Source organism: Passer domesticus, chromosome 24 (genome assembly GCF_036417665.1).
Source record: "Passer domesticus isolate bPasDom1 chromosome 24, bPasDom1.hap1, whole genome shotgun sequence".
Taxonomy (NCBI): Eukaryota; Metazoa; Chordata; class Aves; order Passeriformes; family Passeridae; genus Passer; species Passer domesticus.
This window is the reverse complement of record NC_087497.1, coordinates 4,960,331-4,984,832: the sequence shown is the minus strand read 5'-3', so window position 1 is coordinate 4,984,832 and position 24,502 is coordinate 4,960,331. Positions and strand designations below refer to the sequence as shown.

General features: G+C 51.8%; 1 protein-coding gene across 1 annotated transcript in view; it reads left to right on the top strand.

The window, feature by feature from the left end:
* Positions 1 to 24,502, top strand: part of CSMD2 (CUB and Sushi multiple domains 2) — a 245,056-nt gene that overhangs the window by 153,413 nt on the left and 67,141 nt on the right. The window contains 10 exon segments of the mRNA XM_064398686.1: positions 2,157 to 2,351; positions 5,342 to 5,480; positions 6,163 to 6,350; positions 7,867 to 8,055; positions 8,523 to 8,639; positions 11,265 to 11,480; positions 15,722 to 15,910; positions 19,752 to 19,921; positions 21,429 to 21,585; positions 22,147 to 22,338. Coding sequence (XP_064254756.1) covers positions 2,157 to 2,351; positions 5,342 to 5,480; positions 6,163 to 6,350; positions 7,867 to 8,055; positions 8,523 to 8,639; positions 11,265 to 11,480; positions 15,722 to 15,910; positions 19,752 to 19,921; positions 21,429 to 21,585; positions 22,147 to 22,338 — 1,752 coding nt within the window.

The window sequence follows — 24,502 nt, the reverse complement described above, 5'->3', positions numbered from 1 at the left end:
CCTTCCTTCAACTCTAAATTCATGTTGGAGACTGCAGAGATGGATCTTGCTAAAGCTGTTGGAATTCCGAAGTAAACCCGAAAATTGCGGATTAATTTGGATTTGCAGTTGGGTGATGGAGGATTGGTGGCACGTTTAGAGCTGGTGGCACAGATTCTTTCTGGCTGTGAGGTTGAAGGCTCCCTCTCAGAGCCTCCTTTCTGCTCAGGGAGCTGAAGTGATGCCCTGGGGGCAGCTCAGGAGGAAATGCTGGGTCTGGGATTGTCCCTGTGTCACCCTCAGTCAGTGCCACCCTGGACTGCTGACAGCCAGAAATGCAAAATTTTGGAGAAAAAGGCAAATGTAGCCCTGCCTTGTGTTAGAAAGCCTTGAAATTTCCAGAGAGAGATTTGGCTCTGTGTTAAATCCACTCCTCGAGTCCCCACGGTAATTTTAGCTTCATATTGTCCTGTAATTTTCCAAAGAGCCTTTTTAAACCTCTTCAGCAGAGCTGAGCTTTGTTAGGCTGGGTTTGGTGGCACGGATAAATTAATGGCCTTTCCAGCCCTGATTGCAGAGCCTTCATTTAAAGAGAAATTTTTAAAAAATAAATAAAATCAGAGGCCTTAAGGAAGCATTTGCCAAACTCCAGCAGGCTCCCCAGAGCGGGGGGGTTTGGGTGAGGGGTGACACCTCAGGAACGCTGCTGGTGCCTCTCCCTTTCCCCTGCTGGCAGCTGTCCCTTGCATGGGGACATTTTTCCAAGACATTTTTCATGTTTTTCAGTGCTGGGGTTGACTCAGGAATGAGTTCATTTGTTCAAACTGCTTAAATTCTACAGTGAGCCTTTCCCAGCCAGCTCCAGGCCCTTCCCTTCAGTCTGGGGGAGGGAGAGGGGGCCAGGGACAGGTTCCAGAGCACAGGACTCACTTCCAGCCTCTTTTCCTTGTGGAGAACAGGCGATGGTGAGGGCAGAGATGCTCTGGGAGCCATCCAGAGCTCAGCTGGCTTTGCTCAGGTGCATTAAAGCCACTGAAACCTCAGGTGTGGGATTAACCCGGAGCCTTTAATCCCTGCTAGGCTGCTCCTCTCCAGGCAGGAGGAGATGTAGGACATAATTATGCACTTAATGAGGAATTAAGGCCTAATTGCCAAATGTTTGGCTGGTGGAGCTTAAACTGCTGGAGAAGGTCTTAAAACTGAGCCAGGTGTCCCTGCAGTCCCACGAGGACGTGGTGGCACCTGAGAGATTTCTGTGTGTGCTTTGTTTTCTCCCAGCAGGGCTGAGAATGGAGCTGAAAGGAAGTCGGTTTAATTGGGATTTTGAGAAAGAATTGTTCTCTGTGAGGGGATGGGATGGAATTCCCAGAGAAGCTGGATCCTGGAAGTGTCCAAGGCCAGGCTGGGCAGGGCTTGGAGCAGCATGGGACAGTGGAAGGTGTCCCTGCCATGGCAGGGGTGGCACTGATGAGCTTTAATGTCCCTTGCAGCTCTGTGATGTGGCAGTCACAGAACGTGCTGAGGTTCCTTTTTAACCTTGGTGCCTTAAATCTTTCCATTTTTCCCATCAGCAGTTCCCTTATGTCCCCTCCGGTCAGAAATTTTCAGGTTTTTTTTTTAAATTTCTCCCTATTTGGAGTATTTTATATGTGGAAGGTGGCTGAGACGGTGACTCAGTTTGCCAGGACCTTTCCTGCTGTATCCCATCCTCTGATGGACACCAACACCTTTAACCTCCCCATCCCCTCCTGTTGTGCCAGAGGCAGAAAGTGGGAAAGGGAAAATTTCAATTTTCCTCGTTTTGAGGACAGGGCTGGGGGGTACAAAAAGATGCCGATTTTCCTGTTTTCCTCTTTTCTTTCCCTCCTCTCCTCCCCCTCCTGGTACTGGGAGGGGGAAAAATTCAGTTTTTCGCAATTTGAGGGTGCAACATCCTCATTTTGGGGACAGGCTGGGGGGTACAAAAATATGCTGATTCTCCTCTTTTCCTCTTCTTTCCCTCCTCTCCTCCTCCTTATGATCTCCTCCTCCTCAAAGGGGAAAATTCAATTTTCCATAATTGCTCCCTCATTTTGAGGGTGCAACATCCTCGTTGTTGGGGACAGGCTGTGGGGGTACAAAAAGATGCTGATTCTCCTCTTTTCCTCTTCTTTCCCTCCTCCTCCTCCTCCTGGCAGCGTTCCGGCACAACGAGTGCCCGGACCCCGGCGTGCCGGTGAACGGGAAGCGCTTTGGGGACAGCCTGCAGCTGGGCAGCTCCGTGTCCTTCCTGTGTGACGAGGGCTTCATCCGCACCCACGGCGCCGAGAGCGTCACCTGCGTCCTGCAGGAGGGCAACGTGGTGTGGGACAACGCCGTGCTGCGCTGCGAAGGTCAGCCCCGCCGTGGTTTGGGCTGGGAGGGATGTTAGAAACCCCATCTCGCCTCTTCCCGTGGGTTGGGACACTTCTGGTGTCCCCAACCTTGGCCTTGGGTGCTGCCAGGGATCCCAAGGTGGCCCCAGCTTCTCTGGGAGTTTGGGACCCCAAGGTGGCCCCAGCTTCTCTGGGAATTCGGGATCCCAGGGTGGCCCCAGCTTCTCTGGGAATTCCAGCCCAGCTCCTGCCCACCTTCACAGTCGAGAATCCCTTCCCAGTGTCCCCAGATCTCCCCTTTCCCAGTTCAGAGCCAGTCCCTGTGTCCTGTCCCTCCATCCCTTGTCACAAGTCGCTCTCCAGCTCTCCCGGAGCCCCTTCAAGCGCTGGAAGGAGCTCTGGGTTCTCCTTGGAGCTTCTCTTCTCCTGGTGAGTGTTCCCAGCCTGGTGGGAGAGAGATTCTCTTCTTCTTTTCCGCCTCCTCTTCTCCTCTTCTCCTCTTCCTCCTCCTCTTCTCCTCCTCCTCCTCTTCTCCTCTTCCTCCTCCTCTTCTCCTCTTCCTCCTCCTCTTCTTTTCCTCCTCCTCTTCTCCTCTTCCTCCTCCTCTTCTCCTCCTCCTCCTCTTCTTCTTCTTTTCCTCCTCCTCTTCTTCTTTTCCTCCTCCTCCACTTCTTCTCTTCTCCTCTTCCTCCTCTTCTTCTTTTCCTCCTCCTCTTCTTCTTTTCCTCCTCCTCCTCTTCTTCTCTTCTCCTCTTCCTCCTCCTCTTCTCCTCCTCCTCTTCTTCTTTTTCTCCTCCTCTTCTTATTTTCCTCCTTCTCTTCTTCTTTTCCTCCTATTCTTTTCCTCCTCCTCTCCTTCTCTTCCTCTCTTCTTCTCTTCCTCCTCCTCTCCTCCTCCTCTTCCTTCTCTTCCTCCTCTTCTTCTCCTCCTTCTCTCCTTTTCCTCTCCTTCTCTTCCTCTTCTCCAGGTGACCATTCCTTCAGGGAAACAGATATTTTTGGGGGGAATTCTGCAGCCTTTTTGGGTTCCAGAATCGGGGTTCTGCCTGTCAGGGTTTCACTCTCTCATTCCACAGTGTCCAGCCAGCACCTTCCAGGGTTTTCCACGCCTCTGGAAGTTGCTGTCTGCACAGAGGAGTTTGCTGGGGAGGAAGTTTCAGTTGAAATATTCCTGAGCTCTGTTTATTTTCCAATTTTTTGGTGTGGAATGAACGCGGGGGAGTATTTTTATTGTATTTGTTTGATGATCAGTTCTTGTTACAACAGGTGTTTTTCTAATAACAATAACAATAATAATAAAAGGTTGTGGTTTAGTGATGCCTCAAAGCTTCCCTGCTGCTCCTCTCAGGGAGGGAATGAAACAACAGGGAATGGAAAATCCAGGGTGATGTTTTCCCATCCTGGTTTTTGATCCATGTAAAATATCTGATATTTATGTAATGACAGAAGTTCTGTCAATGAGCTCTGGCAGCTGAGAAGCAGAAATTCTGCATTTCCATCTCCTGGCTACAACAGCCAACCCTGCTGTGGGGGGAGCTGGGCTGAATTAAAGGCTTTAATTCAGATTTCAAAGCTTTTTTTAGGACTTTCAAGCTTCTCCTCTGCAAAAGAGAAGTGAAGAAGGAGCTCATTAGGACTGAAAATCTTCCTGTGCCCTGTGTTCTCAGGGAAGTGATGCTCTGCTCTGGTATTTGCAGCAATTTGAATAACAAGTGCTGAGCTCTTGAGAAACAGCCCTGGAATATTGAGAAATAATTGGAGTAATTGGCCCTGCATTGCCTGAGCAGCAGGAATTGCACAATCCTGGCCATTGTCTTTGGGTCTGAAGGAAAGAATCAGTTGTCTTCAACAGCTTTTATAGAATAAAAAGCTGGACTTCTTGTATTCTTACATAATTTTGCTCCTGTCAAAATTGTAGGTTTAATTCAGGGCTCCTGTTACTTTCAAAGCACAAGCCTTGAAATTTACATATTTCTAAGCATGGAAGGGAAACATTCATTAAATAATACACTTCTAATAAACTTTTATATTTGATAACCTTCTGCCTTCTCCTCCTGATCACTCTGGTGATTTCTTTGACTCACCCTTCGGTCTGGACATTTTAATTACCCTTTTTAAGCAAGGAGAAAAGCCCAGAGATCTAAAGTCCTGTTCAACACTTGAAAAAAAATTAATGGGAATGAGGAGACAGAGAAAAGGGTGGAAATCCTGACAGGAGACCATGCAGCTTTGGGGCAGAAAGGAAAAAATAATTGCTTTGGAGCCAGCTGGGATCAAACGACTTTTCATCTGCCACCCTTCAGAGCAGCAGGGCAGCCTTGGGGCTGGGGCTGGCACGTTTTGGGGTGGCACAGGGGCACGGTGACATTGGGGCTGGCCCTGGGTCACTCCTTGGAGGACCAAACCTGGCAGTTCCTGGGGCTGTGGGGTTTTTGTGCCTCTGGGCTCTCAGACCCGCTGTCGCCTTTTCCCAGAAAATGCAAGAACGCGCCTGCAGCTCCTGCTGGTGGCACTGGGGAGCCCGGGCTGGGATGAATGCCTGCTCTGGTGATGTCCCTCGTGGCAGCAAAGGCCATGACTCAATTAGCAGGGCTGGGAGAGATTTTGCTGGCACCTGAAATGCCAAGTGACCTTGCGGTTTCCTCTGCTTTTATATCCAATCATTATTTTACACCCCGTCCCCTCCGAGCCGGGCCCAAGGTCAGCTCTGCTGGGCTCCCGGGGGGGCAGTGGCTGCACTTGGAGCTGAAAGGCAATTTCTGAGCACTTCATGTTGGTTTTCCATCTGGCTCTGGTGATTTTAACCTCGTGGGGGGACAGAAATGCAGGGAAGGGGTTTCAGAGGTGGGGACACCTCACGGTGCTGCAGCTCTGTGCCATTTTTCACCCCAATTTTCAAGATGTGGCACTTGATTTAGTGGTGGCATTGGCAGTGTTGGGCTGGATGAGCCTGAAGGTCTTTCCCAGCTTGGATAATTGTGTGATTTCTGTCCTTTTTGTGTCCCCAGCACCCTGTGGGGGCCACCTGACGTCACCCAGTGGAACCATCCTGTCCCCAGGCTGGCCTGGCTTCTACAAGGACTCGCTCAGCTGTGCCTGGGTCATCGAGGCCCAGCCTGGCTACCCCATCAAGATCACCTTTGACAGGTGCACCTCGGGCAGCCCCCAGATTCCCTGGTTTGGGTGCTTTTGGTGATTCCAAGGTGCAGCCAGGAGAGGGGAGTGAGCTGCTCCACATCACCTGGAGCTCAGGTTTTCCCCTCTCCCCTTTTTAATTCATGAGCTCCTGGCAGGGAATTAAAACTCACCCAGCACTGGGGGGAATGGTTGTGTCTGAACCACTCCTGCTGGTTTTCAGGGGTGTTTTGGACTTCTTTTTGGGGCTGAGCTGCCACATGGGTGGGGGGAGCAGCAGGGAATGCTGAGGTTTTTGGTTTTCCCAGGATTTCCTGGCCCTGGGGCTGGCTGTGTGGGAGGGCTTGTTCAGGGATGCAGATGGATATAGATGCAAATATCCTGAAAATCAGCTGCTCTTTGGATTCCTGGCAGTGCCAGGAATGCCCCAGAGAGCAGAGAGGAGCTGCCACTGCCACCACTGCTGTGACATTTGGGGCTCCATGGCTCTTCCAGCCCTGTCTCATTTGCTGGCTCAACACCTGGGCAACATTTTAGGTGGGGGCCAGCAGGAGAAGAGGTGAAGGATCAGAAAAAAACCCCAAACACGTGTGAAGTGCCTCAATGAGCTCAGCTCAGCCCCCGTGGTGGTTCCAGGAGGGAATGAGCAGAAAGGAGCAGTGCTGGGCTTTCATTTTCCTCCTGTCCCTTCCAGGTTCAAGACAGAGGTGAATTATGACACCCTGGAGGTGAGGGACGGCCGCTCCTACTCCTCTCCCCTGATTGGGGTCTATGATGGCACCCAGGTGCCCCAGTTCCTGATCAGCACCAGCAACCACCTCTACCTCCTGTTCACCACGGACAAGAGCCACTCCGACATCGGCTTCCAGATCCGATACGAAAGTAAGGGCTCCCTGTTCATGGGGCTCCCTGGGATTCCCTGCAATTCCCTGGGATTCCCTGCAATTCCCCATCTCCAGCAGCCCCACAGCCTCCTCAAGTCCCCCTGGGTCTCTTTTTCCCCGTGCCAGGCAGCTCACACTGCTCAAGGAGCTGCTGCCAGTGGAGGAGCAGTTTCTGCTTTTCCTGCCATCCCAGGCTGGTTTGGCTCGGAAGGAAACTTAAACCCCAAAGGCAGGGACAGCTCCCACTGTGCCAGGTTGCTCCAAGCTGACCTTGGGCACTTGCAGGGATGAGGCAGCCACAGCTCCTCTGGGAATGCCATCCCAGCCCCTCACAGGGGAGAATTTCTTCCCAATATCCCACCCAAATTTTCCCTTTTCCAATCTGAAGCCATTCCCTAACTTCTTGTTTGTAGAAGCTTTTTTATTTTTTATTTTAGCATCTACAGAATATTCTTGATGTTAGGAGGCAGAGCTGAGCTCACAGAATCAGAATATCCAGAATTTGATCCCACAGGGATTGTGGAGTCCAACTGCTGGTCCTGCACAGGACAGGCCCAAGAATCCCAGACCAGTTCCTCTCTTCATTTCCTTTTCTCACTTTGGGGATTTTCCTTTCTTCATTTCCACTTCGCACTTTGAGGATTTCCCTCTCTCCCTCCTTTTGCTTTGGGGATTTCCCTCTCTCCGTCTTTTAATTTTTGGGATTTCCCTCTCTCCATTTCATCCTCCCCTCATTTCAGGGATTTCCCTCTCTCCATCCCCTGATTTCAGGGATTTCCCTCTCTTTATCCTCTCACTTTTGGGATTTTTCTCTCTCCCTTTCCTCCTTTCTCTTTGAGGATTTCCCTCTCTTTATCCTCTCACTTTTGAGATTTTCCTCTCTCCACTTCCTCCCTTCCCTTTCCCTCTCTCCATCCCCTCATTTCAGGGATTTCCCTCTCTCTATTTCCTCCTCTCTCTTTGATGATTTCCCTCTCTCCATCCTCTTGTTTCAGGGATTTCCCTCTCTCCATCCCCTCATTTCAGGGATTTCCCTCTCTCCCTTTCCTCCTCTCACTTTGATGATTTCCCTCTCTCCATCCCCTCATTTCAGGGATTTCCCTCTCTTTATCCTCTCACTTTTGAGATTTTTCTCTCTCCATTTCCTCCCCTCCCTTGGGGCAATTCCCTCTCTCCATCCCCTCATTTCAGGGATTTCTCTCTCCCTTTCCTCCTCTCACTTCGAGGATTTCCCTCTCTCCATCCCCTCATTTCAGGGATTTCCCTCTCTCTATTTCCTCCTCTCTCTTTGATGATTTCCCTCTCTCCATCCCCTCATTCCAGGGATTTCCCTCTCCCTTTCCTCCTCTCACTTCGAGGATTTCCCTCTCTCCATGCCCTCACTTGCGGAATCCCCTCTCTCCCTTCCACTTTGGGGTTAACCACCAATATTTAGGACAATCCCACGGGTGGGCTGGGCTGCCCCAGAGCTGCTCAGTGCCCAGCTGAGGGCTGTGACCCCTCTGTGTGCCCAGCTGTGAAGCTGCAGTCTGATCACTGCCTGGACCCGGGCATCCCGGTGAACGGGCAGCGCCACGGCAACGATTTCTACGTGGGAGCCCTGGTGACATTCAGCTGTGACCCTGGCTACACCCTGAGTGACAGCGAGGCCCTGGAGTGCGAGCCCAACTTCCAGTGGAGCCGGCCCCTGCCCAGCTGTGAGGGTGAGCAAAGCTCTGCTCCGGGGTGTTCGTGGTGGTAGGAGGCAGAGCGGAGCTCCCGGGGTGGGATATCCTGAGTTGGGTCCCACAGGGATGGTTGTTCCAGCTTCCCTTGCTGGAAAGCTCCCTGTGGAATTTAATCCGTGGGTTTTGGTGGGTCTGTCCATGGATTTTGGTGGATTTTGACCAACAAAACCCAATTTGGGTTGGTTGGATTTGAGTCGATCAGTCTCTGGATGTGTTTAAAAAAAGACTGGACATGGCACTTGGTGCTATAGTCTAGTTGAGATGTTAGGGCATAGGTTGGACTTGATGATCTTAGAGGTCTCTTCCAGCCTCATGATTCTGTGATTCTGTGATTCTTCTGTTGGATTTTGGCAAGTTGGGTTTTGGTTTTACTTTTTCCTCCCGGCTTGTGAAAGTTTCTGGATTATTAAACTCTTTCTCTCTTTTTTTTTGTGTGTTTTTAGCTCTCTGTGGGGGCTACATCCGTGGCTCCAGTGGCACCATCCTCTCCCCAGGCTTCCCTGATTTTTATCCCAACAACTTGAACTGCACGTGGACGATAGAAACATCCCATGGGAAAGGTGAGGAGAGGACTGAGGCAGTGGGAGAGAAACTTCTCCCTGTGGGAACCAAGAGTTCCTCTCAGGAATGATGATTCCATTGTCCCTGGACAAGATCCAGGGCGTTTTGATGTCACCTCTTCATCCTTTTCAAGAGAAAATTCTTATCAAACAGAGCCTGTGCTTTGTGTTATCTCCTGTCCCAGACCTTTGTGGCCCCATCCTGAAAGTCAGGATGTGGATGCAGATATCCTGAAACCACTCAGAGGGATCTGCCCCTCCTGAGGGATTTGTGGAGGAGTTCAGCTCCTCCCCTCCCAGGTTTTTTGGGAATATCTCCCACAAGGCCACCACACGAGTCCTGGAATTGCCCCAGCTGCTCCAACGATTATTTTCCTGTGACACTTTATGGACTCCCAGGCTGTGCAAGTGGAGTTTAAAAGCAGCTTAATTTTAAAGGTATTTAAATGCCTAAAGAGAGACCATTATTTTTAATCTCACTGCTTCAAAGTGATTTCTTTCCCCTCTAATTTGTTTTGCTGTTTCTTCTGCAGAGAATGGGGGGAGAAAATAAAAGCCCAACCTTGTGTTTGCAGAGATGTTTTGTGCCACAGTAAATTGCAGACCAGAGCAAAGGTTTAATTGGTCACAAATCCTTTAAAATGAGTTTATAATTAGCCCTTTTTGCTACAGTTCCACAACCCTTGAGTGCTGGAGGAGCCTCGTGCCCTCTGCTTGGAGTTTTTACTTTCAAAAACTTGGAATTTGGGCATGTTCTCCAGGATAACTGAATTATTCTTGTGCTAATTCCAGAGGGGTGATGTTATTTCTGTTCCTTAGGCTGGGTTTGCTAAAACTGAGGCTTTAAATTTGCTGTCAGGGGAGAATAAAGTCATTTTGCATTCCCCACATCCCAGTTTTCAGGTCAGATCTATTTCTGTTTTGTGCTTCTGGTAGAAATGACAAACAATTTGGAAACTCCTGGAAGTTTCCTGCTTTTGTGGAATTTTGCAGGGGGGGAAGAGTGAAACTAAAAATATTCTCCACAGAATGGATATAAAGGAGGAATTATCAAGGTCAGTCCTAAGCTTTGGGTCATCAAAATCCTTCTGAGAACACTGAAGGGCAGTGAGGGATTGGGATGACCCCACAATTCCTTCATTCCCAATCCCATGGGAAAAGCTCTTTATTGGTTTCCAGCCTCTCTGACCTTCTTGGAAGGGAAGAGCTCCATGTGAGCAGCAAACCTCCAGGAAGAACTTGGGATAAATAAATGGAATTTCCAGCTGGAATTTGGTGCTGTGGGGTTGGATATTGGATCTCCAGAGCTTTCCCTGATCTCCAGGAATTACAGCAAGGAGGAGAATCTTCCTCTGGGCTTTCTTTGCAGGTTTCCTGCTGTTTCTTTGGGATGCTGTATTTTGGGAATGGTGGGAATTATTGGCTTAAATGAAATAACCTGGTCCAACCAAGCAGGGATCTCTCCCAAAGCCCAAATTCCATCCTTGGGTTTCCTGGAGGGGTCTGTGTCTCTCCAGAGGGGTTCTGGGCAGGATAAATCCCAACCCCACACCAGCAGGGGCTCGGGAGCCTGCCCTGAGCTGGGAGATCAGGATGGAAAAATCCATCTAAATGCAAAAAGGCTTTGTACTGCTTGGCATCTCCTTGCCTTGTTAAGTCGGTGTGACAATGCTGTGACAGAGCTCCTGAGCTCAGATCCTGCCTGGCTCTGCTCTCACTGCCATTTTTTGGTTAGGTTTTTTTATTCTTATTATTTTATTTCCAAGCTGGAATTATTTTCCAGAGAATGAGTGTTTCTAATGGTGTTTGAATTCCAGCATGAAAAATCACCTCGCTGGAGGCTCCTGCAGGAGCCTGAAGTGCTTCCCATTGTGTGTCTGGAGGTGTGAAGGGGACTTTAAGTAATCCATTACTCCTCTCTGGCTCATTTACAAATGCAGCAAGGTCACAGACTTCTCCCCAAATGTTTCAAATCGTTCAAATTGAATTTGGAAGGAAGAGGCAAAATAGTTTTGCTGTGTTTGGCTGGGATTTCTGTGGCTGGAGCTGTTGTGGGCTTTACTTTGGGCAAGAAAAGGTGAATAAAAAGGTAGGGTTTAGGGGAAGGTGTCCCTTTCCATGGTAGGGGGATGGAATAAAACAATTTTTAAGGTCATTCCCACCCAAATCATTCCATGATTCTCTGATTCAGCCCATCATGGGAAGGTCCTTGCAGCTGCACCACTGACACACTTCTGGAAAAGCCTCTCTGACCTTGAGGCTGGTTTAAATCCTGGTTTTCCAGGCAGGAATTCCTTCTGGAACATGCTTGGCCTTCCCAGCTCCAATCTTGCTGCTCTTGCTCTCCATTTCAAAGTCACTTTTAGAATTAAAGGCTCCCCTGGGCTGCTCCCTCAGCTGCTGCTCTGTCCCTGGAGCAAGTTTGTGTCATCCCTGACAAGGGCACAGGAATCCAGCATTTCCGGAGCCTGTCCCTGCTCTGGGGCTGCTCCCACTCCCAGGATTTAGGGTTTTATTGATTTCACTTCCACCAGAACAAAATCCATGATTTCAGCGTGATTTCCTCGCTGGGAAGCAGGGAACGCTGTGGGATGACTCCACCTGTGCTTCCCCCTTCCTCTGCAGGTGTGTTCTTCACCTTCCACACGTTCCACCTGGAGAACGGGCACGATTACCTGCTGATCACAGAGAACTCCAGCTTTGCCCAGCCCCTGAAGCAGCTGACGGGCTCGCGGCTGCCGGCGCCGCTCAGCGCGGGGCTCTTCGGCAACTTCTCGGCCCAGATCCGCTTCATCTCCGACTTCTCCATGTCCTACGAGGGCTTCAACATCACCTTCTCAGGTGACAGCAGCTGCCCAACGCCTGCCTTCCCTTCCTTCCTTCCTTCCTTCCTTCCTTCCTTCCTTCCTTCCTTCCTTCCTTCCTTCCTTCCTTCCTTCCTTCCTTCCTTCCTTCCTTCCTTCCTTCCTTCCTTCCTTCCTTCCTTCCTTCCTTCCTTCCTTCCTTCCTTCCTTCCTTCCTTCCTTCCTTCCTTCCTTCCTTCCTTCCTTCCTTCCTTCCTTCCTTCCTTCCTTCCTTCCTTCCTTCCTTCCTTCCTTCCTTCCTTCCTTCCTTCCTTCCTTCCTTCCTTCCTTCCTTCCTTCCTTCCTTCCTTCCTTCCTTCCTTCCTTCCTTCCTTCCTTCCTTCCTTCCTTCCTTCCTTCCTTCCTTCCTTCCTTCCTTCCTTCCTTCCTTCCTTCCTTCCTTCCTTCCTTCCTTCCTTCCTTCCTTCCTTCCTTCCTTCCTTCCTTCCTTCCTTCCTTCCTTCCTTCCTTCCTTCCTTCCTTCCTTCCTTCCTTCCTTCCTTCCTTCCTTCCTCCCTCCCTCCCTCCCTCCCTCCCTCCCTTCCTCCCTTCCCTGTCCCTTCCTTCTGTCACTTTTCTTTCCCTTCCTCCTCTCTTCTTTCTTTCCCTTCTTTTCTTTCCCTTCCTTCTCTCTTCTTTCTTTCCCTTCTTTTCTTTCCCTTCCTCCTCTCTTCTTTCTTTCCCTCCCTTCCTTCTGTCCCTTCTTTTCTTTCCCTCCCTTTTCCTTTCCCTCTCTTTCCCTTCCCACTTTTCTGTGAGCGATTTGTATTTGGAGGGACCTTAAAACTCATCCAGGCCCTGCCCTGCCCAATCTTCCACTATCCCAGCTTGCCCCAACACTTGGACGCTTCCAGGGATGGGCCAGCCCTTCTCTGGGGTGCCAGGGCCTCCCCACCCTCCCAGTAAAATAATTTTCCATTGATTTGGGTCACTCCTTTTGTCACCCAGGAAATTCTCCCAGTATTGAACCCCACTGTGACCCGAGAAATTTTCCCACTGTGTCCCAAGAAATTTTCCCAGTGTGTCCCAAGAAATTCTCCCAATGTGTCCCAAGAAATTCTCCCAATGTGTCCCAAGAAATTCTCCCAATGTGTCCCAAGAAATATCCCCCTTGCAGCCCCCATACAGCCAGGGGGAACAGTTCTGTCTGTCCTGGATCACAGGAATGCACCCACTGGAATTAAACCCCTCTCCAGTCTCCCTCCCCACCCTCCCCTTCCCTGCTCCGTTTATGGACAGCTCCAGCTCAGGATTTTTGGGAATGCTGTCCCTGTTTCCCCAAACACCTTCTCTGGTTTTAGAGCAGGATCTGCAGCAGGGCCAGCATTTCCAGCACAGGGACAGACAGATGGGATCCTGTGGAGCAATCTGGACAGCTTGGATCAGGAGCAGGCAGGGCTGGTCCCTCCCCTTGTCCGTCTGCTTTCCCTTTTTGCCTCTGGAGGCTCCTCCAGTGCCCCTCCTGAGCCTGCAGCCTGTCCTGGATCTGTCTCTGCTCTGGATCCAGCCTGGCACAGCTGGGAATGCTCACCTGGAGAGGAGGAGGCTCCAGGGAGAGCTCAGAGCCCTTCCAGGGCCTGAAGGGGCTCCAGGAGAGCTGGAGAGGGACTGGGGACAAGGATGGAGGGACAGCACACAGGGAATGGCTTCAGACTGGGAAAGGGGAGATTTGGGGATATTGGGAATAAATTCCTCCCTGTGAATGTGGGGAGAGGCTGGGGTGGATTTCCCCTGGATCCCTGGCAGTGTCCCAGGCCAGGCTGGACAGGGCTTGGAGCAGCCTGGGACAGTGGGAGGTGCTGTCCCTGCCATGGCATGGGATGATTCTTATGGTCCCTTCCGTGATTTTATCGTGGAAATCCATTTTAATAGTGGAAAACCATTCCATGATTTTAACCTGGCATATCCCAGGCTGGGTTTCCATGATCCCACTGGCACTTCCAGGGAACTGGAAAATGAATTTTCCCTGCCTGGGCTGGCTCAGTTCTCTGCTCTGGTACCAGATGGGAGCTCCCTCCTGCTGCACCCAGCAGGGCTCTGAGGGATCCAGATTTTCCTGACTCCAGGAGTCAGGAGGAGGCTGAGGGAAACGATTCCTGCCCAGAGAAGTTCCAGCAATCCCGTGCTGAGCTCTGCTTGCTCAGCCATCACGGTGATGGTGGCTTTGAGCGCGTGTGGTGATCCAAAGTGCAGATTTTTCAAAGGAAATCCTGATTTATCAGCAGCTGTCAGTCAGAATGAGTGGAGAAGGACCCAAAAAAGGGACATGTGGCACTGCAGGGCAGCTCATGGCACTGCAGGGCAGCTCATGGCACTGAGGCAGCCTCTGTTTGAAGGGCAGGAGGTGTTTGACTGTGTCCTCTGGGCTGGAGTCCTCCAAATGACTCCCAAGTGCTCCCATTCCAGGGAATGTCAATCTTTGCTGCCTGAGTGCCCCAGCAGCCATTCCCTACAACAGTCAGTGAGGGACAGGAGCTTTATTGCTGTTCTTGCTCTGTCCCTGTGTCCTTCCCAGTCCTGAGCTGCCGCTTCAGCATCCAGGGAAGGAGAGAAATTCCCATTTTTCCTGTGGATTTTGGTCTGGCACCCTCCCTGACGGGCAGAGCTGTTGCCATAGATGCAGCTGAAACCTGGTTCCCAGTGCCTTTGTTCCTGGCCTCTGAAGTCAGGGATTTGCATGTGGAAACCAGTCAGAAAATTTCCAATTAACTCCCATTATGATGAGGGGAAAATGGCTTTTTGCCTTTCAAAAGCTCGCCTCTAATTATAACTCTCATTTTCAGTGTATTTCAAGGTTTCTTTCCTATCTTGAAAGGCAAAAATGGGAGTCAGTTCTATTTTTAGCTTCCTTTACATATATATATGTTAACATACAGGCTTTGGACTTGGAGATTTTGCCAAAAACACCCTCAGAAAAGTTTTCCTTCAGGCTGGTTTGGGGTCAGAGATGTGAGTTTGGCTGTTGGCCAAAATCCTACGTGACCTTTCTTGGAGCAGCAGCTTCAGTGTCCTCCTGCCTTCCCTGAGCAGGACCATCCATTTCCAGGATTAGAAATGGAGAGGCAGCAGAAATCCCGCCCGGATCGATCCATCCTCACTGGGCTGCAGCAGAGGGACAGTGACAAATCCCCATCCCCACCCGTGCCACTGTGACAGGGACTGGGACCTGTTGCCTTTGGAGGTGGTTGGGATCCAGGTGCTGGGGAGAGTGGTAGGTGGAAATTGGGATCCTCATGGATTCAGTGCAGCTGGATCAAGGCTCAGAGCTCCCTTGGATCCTCGTGTCATCTACAGGGAGGGCAGAACCTCTGAGTTTTGGGTTGGGGTGAAATCCAGGTGGGTTTTCAAGGCTCAAACAGGATTCCATCCTCATGGATTCAGTGCAGCTGGATCAAGGCTCAGAGCTCCCTTGGATCCTTGTGTCCTCTCCGTGGAGGACAGAACCCCTGAGTTTTAAGTTGGGGTGAAATCCAGGTGGGTTTTCATGGCTTGGTATCCTCATGGATTCACTGCAGCTGGATCAAAGCTTAGAGCTCCCTTAGATCCTCATGTCATTTACAGGGAGGACAGAACCTCTCAGCTGTAGGTGGGGATGAAATCCTGGTGGGTTTTCATAGCCCAAACAGGATTCCATCCTCATGGATTCACTGCAGCTGGATCAAAGCTCCCTTGGATCCTTGTGTCTTCTCCGTGGAGGACAGACCCCTGAGTTTTAAGTTGGCCTGAAATCCAGGAGGATTTTCAGGGCTCAAATAGAATTCCATTCTCATGGATTCACTGCAGCTGGATCAAAGCTCCTTTGGATCCTTGTGTCCTCTCCACGGAGGACAGAACCCCTGAGTTTTGGGTTGGGGTGAAGTCCAGGAGAGTTTTCGTGGCTTAGAATCCTCATGGATCCACTGCAGCTGGATCAAAGCTCCACTGGATCCTGGTGCTCTCTCCAGGGGTGACAGAACCCCTGAGCTGTAGGTAGGGGGTGAAATCCGGGTGGGTTTTAATGGCTGGAAATCCTCATGGATTCACTGCAGCTGGATCAAAGCTCCACTGCATCCTCGTGTCTTCTCTGTGGAGGACAGAACCTCTGAATTTTGGGTTGGGGTGAAATCCAGGAGAGTTTTCATGGCTTAGAATCCTCATGGCTTCACTGCAGCTGGATCAAAGCTCCATTGGCTCCTCGCGTTCCCTCCACGGAGGACAGAACCCATTTACCACCCCATAAACCCCCATTATCCCCTGCAGAATACGACCTGGAGCCGTGTGACGAGCCAGAGGTGCCAGCCTACAGCATCAGGAAGGGGCTGCAGTTCGGCGTGGGGGACGTGCTGAGCTTCTCGTGCTTCCCGGGGTACCGGCTGGAGGGAGCGGCCCGGATCACCTGCCTGGGCGGGAGGCGGCGTGTGTGGAGCTCCCCTCTGCCAAGGTGTGTTGGTAGGTGGTCATGTGCTTTCATTTTGCTTGGCTGGTCCCGCTGTGCTGCACTGTTGAGGTGGGCAGGGATGGATGGGGGCACCCCTGGGATGGGTGATGTCCCTCAGGGTGGAGGGGTGACATCCCCTGGGATGGAGGGGTGACATCCCCTGGGATGGAGGGGTGACATTCCCTGGGATGGAGGGGTGACATCCCCTGGGATGGAGGGGTGACATCCCCTGGGATGGAGGGGTGACATCCTCTGGGATGGAGGGATGACATCACCTGGGATGGGTGATGTCCCCCAGGGTGGATGGGTGACATCCCCTGGGATGGAGGGGTGACATCCCGTGGGATGGAGAAGTGACATTCCCTGGGATGGAGGGATGACATCCCCTGGGATGGCTGGGAGCACCCCTGGGATGGGTGACATCCCTGGGATGGAGAAGTGACATCCTCTGGGATGGAGAGGTGACATCCCCTGGGATGGAGAGGTGACATCCCCCAGGGTGGTTGGGTGAGATGTGATGGGTGACATCCCCAGGGTGGATGGCTGATATCCCCCAGGATGGATGGGAGCACCCCTGGGATGGAGGGGTGACATCCCTGGGATTGTTTGGGAGCACCCATGGGATGAGTGACATCCCCTGGGATGGAAGGGAGCACCCCTAGCATGGGTGACACCCCTGGGATGATGGAGGGGTGACATCCTGGGATGGTTGGGCGCATCCCTGGGATGGGTGACATCCCCCAGGATGAAGGGGTGACACCCCTGGGGTGGATGGGAGCACCCCTGGGATGGGTGACATCCCCCAGGATGAAGGTGTGACACCCCTGGGGTGGATGGGAGCACCCCTAGCATGGGTGACATCCCTGGGATGGGTGACATCCCCCCAGGATGGGACCAATCCAGAGCAGGGATGGGGAAGCTGCTCCAGGCCTTGGGAAAAAGATGTCACACCTTTTTTTTTTTGGTGTAGAATTTCAATAGGAAATCTTTCCCAGCTCTGCTCACCCAGAGCCAGACCAGCCAGGGCAGGGCTCTCACCTGGTGGCCAGACCTGCTCAGGAGATTGTCCTGAGCTCTGGGTGGCCCTTGAGGGCCACTGCAGGGCAGAGCTCCCCAGCAGAGCCAGCTGCTGCCTCCTCCCAGCCCATGGTGCCGAATTTCCCAGCTCTGCTGAGCTCTGGGGCCTCACCCTGCTGGGACAGGCAGGAATAACAATCAGGCTGCAGATAAAACTCATCAGGGGAATGAAAATCAAAAAAACAAATCATTTCCAGAGCTTTGAACTCGGGCCTCAGACAGCAGCACTGCGTGGACACCCTGGCTGCTGTTCCTGGCTCAGAATTGACAGCCTGGGTTTATCATAACAGGGCAAAGTCAGGGCTGATGGCCCGGAGCTCTGTGGCAGGGTGACAGCTCTGTCACGATGTCCCCACTGCCTGCTCAGATCTGCCTGGATAGGGATGGAAATGGGAGACTGGCTCATTAAGATCACAGGAGATTTAATTGCTTTTCCAGACACTCTGTATTCATGTCCTGTCCTAGAGATGGTCTGGGGAGAACTCAGAGTGGTTTTTGTTCCTTTGTCCAAGCCCTCTGGCCAGGACAGCTCCCTGAGATGTCCCCAGCATTGTCCCTGGGGAATCTGTGCCAAAATTCTGCTTTTCATCCATGGCAAGAGCAGAGGACAAAGTCACCTCCAGAGAGCCTCCTCTGGGTGCATCTCCTGCTGCCTCCTTCCTTAACCTCCCTGGAGGAGCAGCAGAGCCAGGAGCTGCCCTGGGATGGTTCCTCAGCTCCAGGAGCTGCCCTGGGATGGTTCCCTGAGCTCCAGGAGCTGCCCTGGGATGGTTCCTCATCTCCAGGAGCTGCCCTGGGATGGTTCCTCAGCTCCAGGAGCTGCCCTGGGATGGTTCCCTGAGCTCCAGGAGCTGCCCTGGGATGGTTCCTCATCTCCAGGAGCTGCCCTGGGATGGTTCCTCAGCTCCAGGAGCTGCCCTGGGATGGTTCCCTGAGCTCCAGGAGCTGCCCTGGGATGGTTCCCTGAGCTCCAGGAGCTGCCCTGGGATGGTTCCTTCATCTCCAGGAGCTGCCCTGGGATGGTTCCTCAGCTCCAGGAGCTGCCCTGGGATGGTTCCCTGAGCTCCAGGAGCTGCCCTGGGATGGTTCCTTCATCTCCAGGAGCTGCCCTGGGATGGTTCCCTGAGCTCCAGGAGCTGCCCTGGGATGGTTCCCTGAGCTCCAGGAGCTGCCCTGGGATGGTTCCTGAGCTCCAGGAGCTGCCCTGGGATGGTTCCCTGAGCTCCAGGAGCTGCCCTGGGATGGTTCCTGAGCTCCAGGAGCTGCCCTGGGATGGTTCCCTGAGCTCCAGGAGCTGCCCTGGGATGGTTCCTCAGCTCCAGGAGCTGCCCTGGGATGGTTCCCTGAGCTCCAGGAGCTGCCCTGGGATGGTTCCTCATCTCCAGGAGGTGCCCTGGGATGGTTCCTGAGCTCCAGGAGCTGCCCTGGGATGGCTCCCTGAGCTCCAGGAGCTGCCCTGGGATGGTTCCTCAGCTCCAGGAGCTGCCCTGGGATGGTTCCCTGAGCTCCAGGAGCTGCCCTGGGATGGTTCCTCATCTCCAGGAGCTGCCCTGGGATGGTTCCTCAGCTCCAGGAGCTGCCCTGGGATGGTTCCCTGAGCTCCAGGAGCTGCCCTGGGATGGTTCCCTGAGCTCCAGGAGCTGCCCTGGGATGGTTCCCTGAGCTCCAGGAGCTGCCCTGGGATGGTTCCTGAGCTCCAGGAGCTGCCCTGGGATGGTTCCCTGAGCTCCAGGAGCTGCCCTGGGATGGTTCCTGAGCTCCAGGAGGTGTGGGGACTCAGGGACATGAGGTTGATCCCAAAAACTGCTCTGGGGGGACTTTGGAGTGCCTGTCCCCAGCCCTGCCTGCACAGCCCCAGAGGAGCAGGCAGGCAGTGTTTGACAGCAGAAAATCTTGCAGGGTAAACAGGCTGGGAAAACAGTGAGTCACGGCTCGCTCGTGTGGGAGCTCGGCAGGAGGAACAGAAAATCCTCAGCGTCGGGTTGTTCTGAGGCAGATCCACACTGATTTATACAGATTTCCCACAGATTTTCTGCAGGTCCACACAGATTTCACAGAGATTCACACAGATTCATATTTGCACAGATTCCTCACAGATCCCTCCCCCCAAATCTCCACAGATTTCCCACAGATCCCCCCAAATTTCCACAGATTTCCCACAAATCCACACAGATTTCACCGAGATACACACAGATTTACATTTACACAGATCCCCCACAGATTCACCCAAATTCCCACAGATTCCCCACAGATTCACGTAGATCCCCCAACTTCCCACAGATTCCCCACAGATCCACACAGATTTTGCAGAGATTCACACAGATTTATATTTACACAGATTCCCCACAGATTCACACAGATCTCCCCCAAATTCCCCCCTGATTTCTCACAGATCCACACAGATTTCACAGAGATTGACACAGATTTAGCAGAGCTTCACACAGATTTATATTTACACAGATTCCCCCCAGATCCCACCCCAAATGATTCCCCACAGATTTACATTTACAGATTCTGAAGGAGGAGAGAAGCCTGGCTAGGAAAATGTGATGGAAAAGGGGACAGTCTGCAGGTTGTAGTGAATAACAACAGGTTGTAGTGAATAACAACAGGTTGTAGTGAATAACAACAGGTTGTAGTGAATAACAGCAGGCAGAATCTCCTTTCCTTGCTGCTGCAGGAAGGGCTGAGCAGCTTCAGAGGAGTCTCCTGCATGTGTGGTGTGGCCAGAACCCGCGTGGGGTCACTGAAATGTGCCTTTGTGTCTCGGTGCAGCTGAGTGTGGCTCGTCTGTGACGGGAACCCAGGGCGTGCTGCTGTCCCCCAACTACCCCCTGAACTACAACAACAACCACGAGTGCATCTACTCCATCCAGAGCCAGCCTGGCAAGGGCATCCAGCTGAAAGCCAGGACCTTCGAGCTGGAGGCTGGAGATGTCCTCAAGGTAATTCTGGCTCGGGCAGTGGAGCTGCTCAGGAGAGCAACGTCTCTAAATGCTCCAAAATTTTGATGGGATTCAGTGGGAGTGACCTCTGTGTCACCCCAGTGCCATGGAGTGATTGCCATGGCAGTTTGGAAGACTAAATTTCCCCCAGACCAGCTAAGCTTCAGCTCCCAGCTGTGGGTTTGCACAGGAAAAACTTCTCATCCATCAGAAGGGTGAGGGTTTGAGCATTATTTTAGTGCTTTGAAGAATCAAGGCTGGTTTGTCCCAAAAAGGGGCTGATTGAAATGCAGAACTCCAGACTCTGCTCAGATTATTCAAGCTCCAGGACTCTGTGGAGGAGGAGACAAATCCAGGCTGAGTTTTTTATTAACCAAAAGAATGGTTTTGAAGGAGGCATTAATATTGCAAGGATGTGCTGAGCCGTCTTCCCAGGAATGCCTCTGTCCTCATTGAAGTGTCACACTCCAGGAGCAGTGTAATCCACGTTTCCAGCTCACAAATGACTGGAAAGGGAGAAAGATTTCCTGTTAATGCAAGGAATGTACTCCTTGTCAGAGGAATTACGTTCTCTCAGCAGGTTTGTCATCAGCTGCTCATCTGAGGAAAGTTCCTATCGATCTCCATTGGTGAGGAGCTGCTCTTGGTCCTCACAAAAGGAAGGAAGAAAAAAACCCATTTGTGTTTTTCTTAAATCACAGCGAATTCAAGGCTCATCTCTGAGTCAGTCTGGGGGGAAGAACGTGGGTTTTTTCAGTAGCTGCTCCTTGGGGAAGAGAGCTGAGGAGATGCAGCCCTGTGAGCAGAGTAAAGCAGGGCTGAGGAGGAGGGTGCAGATCCTCCAGGTGGAAATGCTGCTCCTCAGGTGGGCAGCACTGTGGAGCTTCAAGTCAGACTTTTAGCTGAGATCTCTGGATCTCAGCTCACATTGCCTGAGGGATTTGTCCCTGTTTGCACCTGTGGATCCAGGGCCTGCTGGATCACTTGTGGGACAAATCCTGAAGGGTTAGAGTTGCTTTTCCAGCCTGATGCTGGAATTCAGAGTGGGGTTGGTTCTTTCCTTCCCTTTTCCCTCCAACACTCAGGATCAGCTCAGTGCCAGGAGCAAATTCCTTAATTTGAGGTGACTCCAAATCAGGAGCTGCTGGCTCTTCCTGGGAAGCTGCTCCACCAAAAACAGCCAAAGGACAGCCCAGGGTGTTGCTGTGAGCAGAGCAGGGACAAGGTGGGATAAATTCCTCATCATTTCTCCGTTCTAGAGCTCAGTGAAACTGCAGAGAAATCCTGGAATGGTTTGGGTGGGAAGGGACCTTAAGGATCATCTTGTTCCACCCCTGTCAGGGCAGGACACCTTCCCCTGTCCCAGGGTGCTCCAAGACTTGTCCAACTTTGCCGTGGGCACTGCCAGGGATCCAGGGGCAACCACAGCCGCTCTGGGCAGTGATGGTTTGATCCCTGGAGTAGCACAGGGATGGCTTTTCCAGGCTGGATTTCTTGTTCCCCCCAGGTCTACGATGGCACCAACAGCTCTGCCCGGCTGCTGGGCACCTTCAGCCACTCGGAGCTGCTGGGCACCAGCATCAACAGCACCTCCAGCTCCATGTGGCTGGAGTTCATCACTGACGCTGCCAACACCAGCAAAGGCTTCGAGCTGCAGTTCTCCAGTGAGTGTCAATCCCATGTGTGCTGGCAATCCCACAGGTCAAGGTGTATTTTTATGGTTTTGTGTTGCACGTGAGCAAAGAGTTCATTCTGAGGTGATCTTGCACCCAAAGCGGAGTTGGAGTTTGGGAGAACACAGAATCCCAGGATTACTGAGGGTGGAAAAGCCCTCCAAGCCCATCCAGTCCAAGCTGTGCCTGATCCCCACCTTGTCACTGAGTGCCACATGCAGCCATTCCTTGGACACCTCCAGGGACGGGCACTCCAAACCTCCCTGGGCAGCCCCTTCCAACCCTTTCCATGGAGAAACCCTCCCCTGGCACAGCTCGAGGCTGTTTCCTCTTCTCCTGTCCCTGTTCCCTGGGATATGACCAAACCTTTCCTGTCGATCCAAAAATTCAGATCAAAACTCCAACATTCATTAAAACCCCTCTAATTTCCAACACGGCCCTTTTGATTCCCAACAAATCGTTGTCAGAAGGAAACACCACCATGGCTTTGTGTGAAACCCTGCTGGCTGTGAAATCCCCAGTGCCAACAGCTGCCCTTCCTCCCTGCTGCAGGTTTTGAGCTCATCAAGTGCGAGGACCCCGGCGTGCCCCAGTTTGGGTACAAGGTGCACGACGAGGGACACTTTGCTGGCAGCTCGGTGTCCTTCAGCTGTGACCCTGGCTACACCCTGAGAGGCACCAGGGTGCTGGTGTGCCTGACAGGGGAGAGGAGAGCCTGGGACCAGCCCCTGCCGACCTGCGTGGGTGAGACTCCTTCTCCTCCTTCTCCTTCTCCTTCTCCTTCTCCTTCTCCTTCTCCTTCTCCTTCTCCTTCTCCTTCTCCTTCTCCTTCTCCTTCTCCTTCTCCTTCTCCTTCTCCTTCTCCTTCTCCTTCTCCTTCTCCTTCTCCTTCTCCTTCTCCTTCTCCTCCTCCTCCTCCTCCTCTTCCTCCTCCTCCAGCACCTCCAGCACCTCCAGGGAGAGATTTCCTTGGATCCCACACCCTGCCCACCCTTGGTCCCTGCTTTGCTGATCCACTGACATTAACTCTGCTGTTAATTGCATCTACACTAATTAAGTTGTGTGTGGTGAGGGTCCTTGAGGTGGAGACACCTCCTCCTCTGCCAAAACTTCCAGGAAGTGATTTCCTTGGATCCCACACCCTAAACACCCTTGGTCCCCGTTTTGCTGATCCATTGACATTAGTTCTGCTGTTAATTACATCTGCACTAATTAAGTTGTGTGTGGTGAAGGTCCTTGAGATGGAGACACCTCCTCCTCTGCTAAAACTTCCAGGAATTTATTTCCTTGTGGGTTCCCCACCCTGACCGTTTTTTGTTCCTGCTTTGCTGATCCACTGACATTAACTCTGCTATTAATTACTCCCATCTGCACTAATTAAGTTGTGGTGAGGATCCTCTGTGAGGCATCTCAAGATGGAGACACCTCCTGCTCCTCCAAAACCTCCAGGAAATTATTTTCTTCTGGATTCCATGCCCTGTCCTTGGTCCTTGCTTTGTTGATCCACTGACATTAACTCTACTGTTAATTGCATCTACACTAATTAAGTTGTGTGTGGTGAGGGTCCTTGAGGTGGAGACACCTCCTGCTCTGCCAAAACTTCCAGGAAATTATTTCTTTGGATCCCACACCCTGACCACCTTCTGTCCCTGCTTTGCTCATCCATGTGGCATTAACTCTCATATTAATTGCATCTGCATTAATTAAGTGAGGCATCTCGAGATGGAGACATCTCCTGCACCTCCAGGAAATTATTTCCTTGTGGATTGCCCACCCTGACCACGCTTTGCTGATCCATTGACATTAACTCTGCTATTAATTGCCCGTCTGCACTAATTAATGTGGTGAGGATCCTGTGTGAGACAGAGAGCACTCGAAGCAGCTTTGACACGAAACACTCTGCCCTGACCACACATTTGACAAGGGTTTTTTGCTTCCTTGTGCTGTTCCAGCCCTTGTCCTTTCACTCTGGACGTGTTGAAGTGAGTGGCACCTCCTGATAGTGACATCAACGCGTGTCCTGGCATGTGACAGCTCCCAGCCAGGTTTATTTGAGAGCTGCCTGACACCTGATCCCATCCCCAGACATTTCAATTCCCTTTGCCGAGTTCCCTTTCACCTGCAGCTCTTCTTGCTTGGAAAATTGTGATTTTGTGTGTTAAATGAATGGGGCTGATTGCTGACTGCTGATTCCTGTCCTGCTGTGCCCAGGACTTGGGGAGGTTGTTGGACACTGAGTCCCCCAGGAGATCTCCACACCCAGGGCTGTGCTCAGCCCCTGGCACTCCATGTTCTCCCTCCCAGGAGGCAGGACCCTTCCTTGGCTGGGATTTTAGCCTCATTTATTGATGTAAAAAGGGAAATCTCTGTCATTTGTGCATTTTCTTAACCTTCACCCTGTTTGCTCTACATGTGTTGGATATGAGGCCGTGTCTGAGCGTGTGGAAATTAAAAAGAAATGAAAGAAAACTCAAAGAAATGAAAATTTGAATGGATATGTTATGGAAATTACTCCAAATCCTCACGTTCTTTGCAGTTCATTTACAGTGACATTTACAAGTTCTTTGCCTTCTTATCCTTCATTTTCTGATGAATCCAAGCAGAGGAGCAGAGCTCCTTCACTCCCCACGTGTGGAGCAGGGAAGCAGGATCCTGCCAGGCTCTGCCTTTGCTCCCTGGGGATTCAGAAAGGTGCAGGGAAGCTTTGCCAGGTGCTCAGAATGAGCACAGAAATGCAGAATAGTTTTGAGAACTCAGCTGAATTCAACGATTCTCTTCATCTTCGTAAGCTTTTAGAATCCCTGGAAAAAGCCAGGAGCAATCTCTGTTGCAGGGTGAGATTGTTACCAAGCAAGAGCCACAGAAAGCCACGAATCTCCCCCCTAACCCCATAAATATTTTTGTTGCA